Genomic DNA, 11,559 nt, shown 5'->3' with positions numbered 1-11,559 from the left:
ATATGAATAGTTGAACTAGCTACCAATATTAGCCTGGCATTCAAGAGCACTTTCAAAACATGGAACTGATAAAAAAAACACCCTTAAAATACAATAATATTAATAATTCTTTAGTATAACAACAAATAGAAATATGACTAGAAATCCATCCATTTCTATATATATCACATACATGAAAAGAGTTGTGGCTTCTGCTATGTGACATGACAGGAAAGACTGTGGTGTGGTCTGTGCTATATGTCACATCTCCTCCGACACCTGATGATACAAGGTGCAGAACACGCAGCACAAGATGATGTGGATGAAGAGCAGAGCCATCCTTCAAGGTCTTATACTCGTTATTCTAATTATAGGTAAGGAGGATTATGTTTAATATATATTGGGAATGTTAAACTTTGGTACAAAATATTCATTGAAGCAGACACTAAATGATGCATGTTACCAAATCCTACATAGAATTAATCCAAATAATGGTATAAAAACTAAGGACCTACAGTATATAAATTGAATCTTACACCATAATCTTTCTTCTCTTTTCCAGATGTGCAGTCAGATTCTCAGGTGTCACAGGATCCTGATCTTCCCGCAACAGAAAACCAAGATGTCACCCTGAAATGTGCTCATAAAATATCAAATTACCAGTTTCTGATCTGGTACAAGCACATCCCAGGACTCGGTTTAGAGATTTGTGATTATGGTTTGTCCACAGGTGCTAACCTGAACCCAAGATACTCAATGACTGTCAACAGACCGACTCTCACCACCGAGCTTCATATAACTGGTGTGAAGGGGGAAGACACAGCTGTGTATTACTGTGCAGTGAGAGACACAGTAACACTGACACACCGCAGCTCTGTACAAGAATCAGCCTGCCAAGGTATATTCAGCACGAAGACGTAAAGGTCACTGTGAAAGAGCAATACAACTCTAGTTTTCAGATATATTGACTAATCCATCGACCACATAACTATTCTGTGGTCACTTTATGAAATGTGTGCACATTGGGTATTTGGGTGCAAACATATCTGCACCAACTCTGCATCCCCTAGCAAAAGAAACAAAGTTCACCTGAGATCACAGCTGGGATACCGTGGGAGCCTCCAACTATGACGTCAGGTGAAATCATTGAACTCAGTGACCACCTCAGGTGAACTCAATGCTGTATTACTGGATTAGGCAATATTCGTACACTAAGCATTTGGCTGCAGCTGCAGATATTTCTGCACCAAAACTGCATCTCCTGGCAGAAAAACTGCATAGAAACTTTATTGCGTTTTTGGTGCGATTTTAGTGCATTTTTCTCCGGTAGATGCAGATTTTGTGCATGAACGTCTGCAACAAATGCTTAACATGTGCACATTGCCTAATCTGTCAAACTGGCAGCGGGTTCAAATAAGTTCACTCAGAGTAGCGGCGGGCCCCGAGCACCTGACTCTCGGACTGCGGGACACAGCAACATAGCAGTCCAACTGGTCAGTAGCTGTGAGGCCTGTAAACCTTAAAAGCAGCCTTTAAGGTTCTCAGAGTTCCCAGGTTTTAGGGCAAGTGGAGACTGTGAACTCTGGTAACGGTTCACAGCCTTCAGATGTCCCAGCAGCTGGGAACTCAAGGAATGTTAAAGGCTCTCTTAAAGGTTCCCTTAAAGTCACTGGATTGACAGCTGCTGGGAGACCAGGTGGCTGTGAGCTTTGATAACCTAAAGGTTACCAGAACTCACAGCCACTGGGGTCTCCCAGCAGCTATGTGGCTCAGAAGCTTTAAAAGAGCCTTTTAGAGAGCCTTTAAGTTTCTTTGATTTCCCAGCTGTTGGGACACCTGGAGGCTGTGATCTGTTACCAGGGTGCACAGCCTCCAGGTGTCCCAACAGCTGAGAACTCCAAAAAACTTAAAGGCTCTCTTATAGGCACCTTTAAGGTTTCCAGGCCTCACAGCTGCCAGATTGAGAGACTGTCAGATTGCGGGACATGGTACAACATCAATCTGACAATCTGGCGGTCAGGTCACTGATGGTAACACTGGGCTCCCTTCTAGCCTCAGTGAAAGTGGAACCCACTGCTGGATTTCTGGACATGGCCACATGGCAATCCACCAGAGGGTTTCCCTTTAACTGAGAGCAGTGGGGATCATATAACATCCGATCATTTGACTGGCGTCACCACTTCTCACAGCCTGGTCCCCCACTGCCGTAAGTCTTTTCTGGAGTCTGCAGAGATCGGTCATGTTATCGGTCACTGCAGACTCTGGATGTTGCAGAGCCGAGATCATCGTGGGACCTCGTGTGTATTACATTGGACCTGCTGGTTCTGTTTTGAGAGTTAATAAACTTGTGAAAGAGGGTGTGGTTTTTTAACTTGAAATAAAGGATTTTTATGTTTGATTTTTTTTCCTTTTGGACTTACAAGATTAGCAATGAGGGGGGTCTCAAAGACGCCTCCCCAATAACAATCCAGAGCTTGGTGGCAGCTGTGATTTTTTTTGGCAATTGGGATGAGCTGGGTAACGGGCCAGAATTATTGCATTTAATGGATGTGACATTTCTGGCAGCTGCGGGCTGCTATTTTTAGGCTGGGGGTCCAATAACCACGGGCCTCTTCAGCCTAAGAATACCAGCCCCTAGCAGTCGGCTTTATCATGGCTGGGTATTAAAATTGGGGGTGGGGGGGCATATGTTTTTTTATACAATTCAAAAAATGCTGCATGGGGTCCCTCTTACGTTGATACATAGCCAAGATATTGAACACAACTGGTGGCCTGCAGCCTGTAGCTGTCTGCTTTATCTGTGCTGGGTATTCGTATACAGTGGACCCCGTGTAATTTTTTCCAATTATTTTTTTACTTTTACACTACACCAATCACAGAAGCCAGCAGAGAGGGTGGGTGGGGGAAGCAGTGTATCAGATCTAATAAGTGGACTCGGACCTAGTGTGACAGCTGTTGGGAATCTCTGTAAGTGTTATTTTCATGCTTTTAGTAATACTCAGACAATTTTATTCTCAGAAAACAAATGTGAGTCAAATACATCCTGGCATCTTCCCCATATTGTTCCCCTTCAGTTTCAACACTTTTCCACCTACTTCCGCATATTTACAGCCGTCCCAGACTGACTTCCAAAGTCCTCCTGAAAATTATTCGAGTTTCCCACTGACTTGCATTGGGTTTGTGATTCATGACGAATGCACAAATAGAAATTTGACTCGAATCTGAACCCAAATATTTCACTATTCACCCATCTCCAATTATTACAATATGAGGGCCACCTAGTCAGACATAATTTATGGAAGCCAAAAAATTGAACATTATTAGTATATGGGGGTCAGAATTTGGGGATATTATTACTATATTGAGGCCACATAGGAGGCATTATTAATTTATGGGGGGGGCAGAATTTAAGGAAATTATTACAATATGGAAGACAGAATCGGATATTATAATAATAATAATAATAATAATAATAATAATAATAATAATAATAATATGTGGACCACATAGGGGGCATTATTAATTTCTAATGTCCAGAATTGGGTGACATTATTACTATATGTGACCTACATAGGGGGATGTTATAATTTATTGGACCAGAATTGGGGGACATTTTTCTAATATGGGTGCCAGAATGGGGGGGCATTGTTACAAATTGTTGGCTGGGTAAGAGATCATAATTTTTTTGGTGCCAGAATTAAAATAAATTATTACAATATTGGCCACATAGGAGACATGTAGTTTATGGGGATCCAACATTTACAAACATGCTTGCTATATGAGGGTCATATAGGGATGCATTATTAATTTATTGAGTCACGATTGGAAGACATTATAACTATGGGTTCACATGGGGGAGCAGTATTAATTGATGGGGGCCAGAATTGGGGGACATTATTAATTATTAACATTAATATTAGTATAGTAGGTTTTGCTCAGTAAAAGGATAGTGGTTATATTCAGACATTATCAGATAGTAATATATGAAATACAACATTGGCTTTAAATATGTGTTTTAGATAATTGTCAAGTTGGAAAAGTGCCTATTTACAAATGGCATGGAGTGATTGTAGCATAATTTCTTTATATATAAAGCACTACATTTGTGAATTTGTGATGTATGCTGTGAAGCACGTGTGCCATATCTTTCTATGTGCAATTTTGTAGAAATACATGCAGTTAAACATGGCAGCTGGACAGAACAGGTGACAGGTAAGCTATCTAATGTATTCAAGCAAACTTTTTTTGTTCAGTTGTACTACATTATTTATTTTCCATATCTTTTTGTTTACTTTATGTGCTCTCTTCTGCTTTCATGCACATCCAGCACTCTATAACATATTCTGTGCTCGCTCCACACCAATCCTTCTTTTCTCCCCTCTCCTATGTTCAATACTCAGGCACTATTGACATTTCTCAATCCACTTTCACCGCACAAAATGCTCCCATAGATCATTGAATCCCCTGCTTTTTCTCTTTTTTTCTCCTTCTCCTAATCTCTAGAGACATCACCCCTTACCCTGGGGCCTCCTTTCACTAGTATTTAAAGTTTAGCACAAACGTGAGTACACCCCTCACATATTTGTAAATATTTTATTATATCTTTTCATGGGACTACACCGAAGACATGGCCCTTTGATACAATGAAAAGTAGTCAGTGTACAGCTTGTATAAAGGGTGCTTTACACGCTGCAACATTGCTAACGATATATCGTCGGGGTCACGTCGTTAGTGCTGCACATACGGTGCAGTTAGCGACATCGCAGCGTGTGACACCAAGGAGCGACGATCAACGAGTGCAAAAACGTGAAAAATTGTTCCTCGTTGACTCGTCGCTCATTTTCCAAATAGCATTGCTACTGCAGGAACGATGTTGTTCCTGCGGCAGCACACATCACTATGTGTGATGCCGCAGGAACGACAAACATCTCCTTACCTGCGTCCACCGGCAATGTGGAAGGAAGGAGGTGGACGGCATGTTCCGGCTGCTCATCTACGCCGCTCCTCTGCTATTGGACGGCTGACATGTGACATCGCTGTGACGTCGCACGAACCGCCCCCTTAGAAAGGAGGTGGTTCGCCGGCCAGAGCAACGTCGCAGGGAAGGTAAGTACGTGTGACGGGTGTTAGCGATGTTGTGCGTCACGGGCAGAGATTTGCCCGTGATGCACAACCGACATGGGTGGGTATGCTCACTAGCAATATCGGTACCGATATCGCAGCGTGTAAAGTACCCTTAACTGTGTAAATTTAGTGTGCCCTTTAAATAACTCAACACACAGCCATTAATGCCTAAACCACTAGCAACAAAAGTGAGTACACCGCTAAGTGAAAATGGCCAAATTGTGTCCAATTAACCAGTTTCCCAGCCATGTGACTCATTAGGGTTACCAGGTCTCAGGTGTGAATACGGAGCAGGTGTGCTAAATTTGGTGTTATTGCTCACACATTCTCATACTGGTCATTAGTCATTCAACACGGCAAAAAATGTGCTTCCTAGGTTAGTGTCATTTTGACTATTTACTGCAACACAATATTATTGCAGAAATAGAAGCTATTAAATGATCAGAGAGACAGAAGAATAAAAAAAGTTGTTTTTTTATATATATCATAATCATCTGCCTTTTCATCTTAAAAAGTAAATAAAATATCAATATAATTGGTATCACCATGTATTTTAGGTCCGAGTGCAATACGACAAACCATCAGCTTGCACTCGGACCAAAGTTAGTCTGTGTGCACATGTCCGATTTTATTTCTCCATCTTCTCATTTCGAGAGAATCAGAATACACTACCCTCACGCTGATTAGAGTTTTATCAATGCCATTTGCATGATCAAGCCAATTCGCTCAGACGAGAGAAAATACAGTGCTGTGACCCAGCCTAAATTTGATCTATCAAAATATATAATTAACATGTATGGTATATGCTTTACATGGATAAACAAGAATTGTGTACCTTCTTTAAAAAAAAAAAAAAAAAAAAAGAAAAAAACTCAACGTGGTCATGTATACATCAGACTGGTATGAAAAAAATCTAACTTCACTTGTCAAAAATCTTCAACCCTCATCCAGCTCTTCTGACAGAAAAGTCAAACTATTACAATGTGAGAAAATGGCGACATTTTTTTCACAGATTTCTGAATGTCTTTGTTCACTCCTCAATTTGAAAAAAAAAAATCCAAGTTTAGTGATCACACAAAATGATTATTTCTGATCATTTTTCCAGCACAGTGAAAGCCTTAAAGAGAAGGTGTCGTCAAAAAGAAATTGTTTTCAAGAACTGAAAAAATATAAAAAGTATTAATGTTTAATTTTGTTTCAATAAAACTATTTGTTTTTAATTGAGAAAAATATAAATAAAAAAAATAAAAGTTTGATATTTTCCACTCTTAAGCACTAGGGTGAGCAGCTGCTGAAATCTTACAGAAATCCTATGGTAGAACTAGCTCACATTAAAGCTGCAGTAAAAGTGGGCAGAATCTGCTCTCCTGTGTGTGATGTTGTGGCGCCCCTGGAATTCCTGGTTCCACCTGGTGTAATCTCAGCATCGCCCGGGTTTCTCACCAACCATCCAAAAGTGAGTAAACATGTTGAAAGACTTTCTGGACTGTGTTTGAGTTATTCTGCGACCTGTGGTTCCACACGCATATACCCGAGCCCCTGGGGCCAGCCTCACTCTCGGGAAGCCATAACACCAGACTGCAGATACCATCAGCCCCAGACGCTCGTTAAACTGCAGTGGCGGTCACTCCTCATGCTTACCGCAAAACCGAGAGTGGCGTCATGACTCCTATGCAAGTGAACCTGACATACCTGTTGCCAGAAGGGTACTTACTGAGAAGTCCCCGCAGTGTCCCGCAGGCAACCGCTGCAGCGCTGTGGTGGGCGACTCAATGTCACCTCCCCCTCCCAATCTGGGTGTTTCCATAAGGATAAGGGAAGATGAAGTTTAGGATCAAAGTGTGGAGCCATTTTGTTGGTGGCCACAGAGTGATCCTAATCTGTGTAAAGTGTCACTAAGGCCAGCTGCATAGTGCTCCACTGTATTCCGAGCCGCATTGTATCCCAATGCCTTGCTGGCTGTATCCCAATGCCCCGCTGGCTGTATCCCAATGCTCCGCTGGCTGTATCCCTATGCCTTGCTGGCTGTTTCCCTATGTCTTTCTGGCTGTTTTCCAATGCTTCGTTTTCTGTTTCCCTATACCTTACTGACTGTTTCCCTATGCCCCGTTGGCTGTTTCCTTATGTCTTGCTGTTGCCCTATGCCCCGCAGGCTGTTGCCCTATGCCCCGCTGGCTGTTGCCCTATGCCCCGCTGGCTGTTGCCCTATGCCCCGCTGGCTGTTGCCCTATGCCCCGCTGGCTGTTTCCCACGCCTCCGTATACTGTGCTGCCAGCCAGGATCGGAGGGACAAGGTGACATGCGGTGAGAAGGGGTGATCTGCAGCCTGAGCGGCACTGCACTACGGATGTCATGCCGCACTCACCGCTCCCAGCCACATGCACTCATCTCAGACCTGCACCCCCGGCAACCTGTCCTGTCAGCGATCACAGTACGAGCAACGGAGGCCCAAGGTGAGCGGGGGGGTGAGCGGAATGGGGTGGATGCACGGCAGAGTGTGGTGGGGGGGGCGCGGCAGAGTGTGGTGGGGGGGGGCGCGGCAGAGTGTGGTGGGGGGGTGCGGCAGAGTGTGGTGGGGGGGCGCGGCAGAGTGTGGTGGGGGGGCGCGGCAGAGTGTGGTGGGGGGGCGCGGCAGAGTACGTGGGGGTGCGGCAGGATCGGTTACGGTGCAATCACCGTTGCCCGGCGCCGGTATTCATCCCATGATCCCGGCGGGTGACAGAAAGTGGATCACACTACATACGATTAAGATGGGGGTGATCTCCTCCCTCTGCTGTGATCTGGACAGCCCAGGGGGCGCGTCCATTTCACAGCAGACTCTGTTTGTCTATTAAGTATAGGGTCGGATCCCGTCTATCAGACCCAATGCCCTGAGCGTTGCCATAAAGGAGGTGAGTAACTGTAGTTACACACAGAAAATCCAAGATGGCAGTGCCCAGTGTGTCAGTAAAACTAGAACTAATTAAAAGCTAAACAGTGAACTTAATTTTGTATTAAAAATACTTGATTTCATAATCCCTATTTTAAAAAAAAAAAATAAAAAAAACGCAAGACCTTACCTTTACCATATTTTTCGGACTATAAGACGCACCGACCATAAGACACACCCTGGTTTTAGAGGAGGAAAATCGGAAAATAAAATTTTAAGCAAAGAATGTGGTCATGACACACTTATGGGGCGTGGATCTGCTGCTGACACGGTTATGGGGGTAATGTCCCCAAATTCTCTAATAAGGTACCTCATCCTGATAATGATTCTCCTGCCTTAAATATGATCCCCATCCTTGTATATATGTACTCCATCCTGGTATATTTTCCCATCCTACATAGCGCCATTCTGGTATATGCCCTTATCCTGCTATATACTGCCATCCTGCTATATATCCCCATCCTGGTATATGCTCTCATCATGCTATATACCCCCATCCTGCTATATACTGCCATCCTGCTATGTACCCCCATCCTACTATATACCCCCATCCATCATGCTATATGATCCGTTACATGTGGCACACAAAAACAAAAATAAACGTTCATACTCACCTTTCCTCGCTCCATGCAGCATCGTTCCTCCTTCTGTCAGTGCCGGCAGCAGCGCCGCTGGAGTGTGGAGCCATCACCGTTCCCCTGCAGCATCGCAATCTACTCCTGTCTGCCTGTCAGCTGACCTGCGGAGACTAGCGGTGTGCACAGTGATGACGTCATTGCGGTGCTCACCGCTTCTACACAGATCAACTGGCCGGCAGACAGGAGGACATTGCGATGCTGCAGGGGAACGGTGACGGGTGAGTATACTGATTCACTGCACCCCGCGCTGATGATGATTCGCGGGGAGCGGTGAATACAGCCGCACATGATCACTCCAGGCTGTAGTTGTCAGGGTTGATCATACGGGCCGGCTCTTTACTATGTGCGCATCCCCCGCCCACCTGTCAGCGCTGGCTTCAGCGCTGAGGGATGATGGGCGGGAGGATAGGTGTGCATATGAAATGAGTGGGCGCACGTGGTCATGGCAGGCTGCTACAGCCTGCTCATGCCACAGATGACCTGCTCCACATCAGCACCCTCATTCCCCACAGCCATATTCAGACTATAAGACGCACCCCCCACTTTCCCCCAATATTTGGGGGAAAAAAGTGCGTCTTATAGTCTGAAAAATACTGTAAATGGAACCTGTCAACAGATTTGGCGACTGTAAGCTGCGGCAACCACCAACCTGTGCAGGCAAAAATCAATACTTTAATCTGCCCTGAGCAGGGCAAATCAAAGTATTGTAGTGCGCCTGCATAGAACCTCAATGCTGGCTGGCTGGATGACGTAGGACATATTATGCACCCAGGCTTCAGAAGAAGGAGCATAAAGATGGCCGAAAGAGAGGTGCCGCTACCGGAGAATGGAAACACCCATTCGACCAGTCTGCACTGCACCGCCCTTTAGGTGAGTATTATAAAGTGATTTTTATGTTCTTCACAGCAGCCTGGGCTCTTATATACAGTGTGCCGCCCCCATGTCAGCAGCCGGGCTGCTCAGATCCGGATCTGCGGTGGCTCGAGGGGTGTCTGGACCCGGGGGTCATGCGGCCACTCAAATGAGGGGGGTATTGTGTTAGAGTTCATGACGCCACCCGTGGTATGTGGTAAGTTGGAGTACCACCGCTACAGTTGGGAGTACCCAGGGTGATGATATGGGGCAGCCAGGTGTTAGAACCCTCCACGGGTAGGGGGGATGCCCCGTGACTCGGTGATGGTGTTCGGGGAGTGCCATGGGGAGCGAAGGGGTCATTTACGTACTCACTGAGTCCATTAAGCTGACACCGACAACTGGATAAACTGAAGTTCTGTATACCGCTGCCGCTGAGGGAAGCTAGTTCTGGTCCCGTCCGCAGTGGTGCTGCTGGGTGATCCGTGACCTGCCTCCTGGCACCAAGTTTTCTTCTCTATTGGTCCCGGTAGTATGGAACTAGTTGGGTCCCGCTCCCCACTATGGCTAAGTGTGGAAGCTTGCTCTCAGGGTTCACGCTTGGGATTTCCTGGACCGTTTGAGTGGAAAGTCCTATCCCCCTCATTGCGCTAGTACCCAGATTTTGGAGCGGGTGGAGAGTGGATCTTGAAGGCTCCGTTCTCGTCGGGTAAATTGTCAGGGTGCCTAAAGCTACTCCCTGACCTAGGGTCCACGTACCCCGTCGTACCCTGGTCCCAGCCCGGTGATGGTGCAAGGCCGCCGGCTGTCCTCCTCGACAGTTCCGTGCCCCTTTCCACGATCCCCTGCGACCGGGGGTCCAGCTCCTCTAGGCCAAGACCACCGTCTGCTACCTAGATGGCTTCCTAGGAGCCCTGCTGCTGACATCCTTTCTCCTTCACTTCCAACACACTTCTCCTCCTGACACTCCTGACCTCCCCTAACCAACCAAAATTCCAGGTTGTGAGGTAGCAAAACATCAAGGAGGGTGAATACATTGGCAAGGCACTGTATACCCTAGGTCATAGGTGGCTATGATTAAGGAATAACATTTGAAACGTGAAAGCAGCTTTTTAGTTGGAATATATTAATCTGGATAACATATAGACACAATTTTAATTGAAATCCTTTTTAGAGATGACATTTTTCTACTTTTGCGCACTTTAATGTTTTATATGCCCCTGTTTTGTATACTTTGTACAATTAGTTGCTCAAAGGCAGCTCTGTATAATATTCAAGATGGATGACTCCATCGCCCTCAAGTTACAATCCATAGAATAAAATCTATAACATAAATTTCTACACTAACCAGTTGAAGGATGTGCAATGCCAAGAAAATGGAAGATTTCGGGCCACAAGTAAATTGTGTAATGTGTGGAGATTTAAAATTATTTTGCTTACCTATACAGCAACATCATAGTCCACAGCTCTTTAAAGAAGACATTATAATCACCGTCTCTATTGGGTCTAACAATCTTAATTCAACATCAGAATGTTTTTGGAGTAATACATTTAACATTAAGCAGAGATGAGCTGATCCATCCTCGGAGTATTGAGGGCGAGTCGAGTCGAAATTCGTAGTGTCACGCAAATTAAATTCTGAGATTCTATTAACGGTTTGCAAAAAACCCCAAAACTGAAGTATCAGAGATCAGGCTAATATGTTACATCACCGCTCGGGCATACCCACATTGCCTGCAGCTATATCTAGCGGATTATCATACCTTGCGCAGGGATGGTCAGTACGTGGCCCATCACAGATCAACAGGTCACAATATAGAACAAACTGTACAGAAAAGTTGTTTTCCATCTTCAGAGTCGTTGGGCAATTTTCTTTCTTCTGTAGAGTGTAAGCTCTTATGGTCAGCGAGGTTCTCTCTTCTCTCCCCCATGTCTATGCAGTGCATTCGAATATCAAAAGATTCACTGATCTTTAATATTAATAAATATAGAAGAAGAAGCTTTACTTATGTGTATACCATACATTTGTAACTTTCC

General features: G+C 44.9%; 1 gene segment (V, D, J or C); it reads left to right on the top strand.

The window, feature by feature from the left end:
- The first annotated feature begins 292 nt into the window (after nucleotides 1-292).
- Nucleotides 293-900, top strand: LOC142243982 (T cell receptor alpha variable 26-2-like). The segment is given in 2 exon segments: nucleotides 293-353; nucleotides 542-900. Coding segments are annotated over 2 exon segments (420 nt in total).
- Nucleotides 901-11,559: the final 10,659 nt, after the last annotated feature.

This window comes from Anomaloglossus baeobatrachus, chromosome 1, assembly GCF_048569485.1.
Source record: "Anomaloglossus baeobatrachus isolate aAnoBae1 chromosome 1, aAnoBae1.hap1, whole genome shotgun sequence".
NCBI lineage: Eukaryota > Metazoa > Chordata > Amphibia > Anura > Aromobatidae > Anomaloglossus > Anomaloglossus baeobatrachus.
Note: the sequence above shows the minus strand (reverse complement) of the source record. Positions and strands in the feature narration are given on the sequence as shown.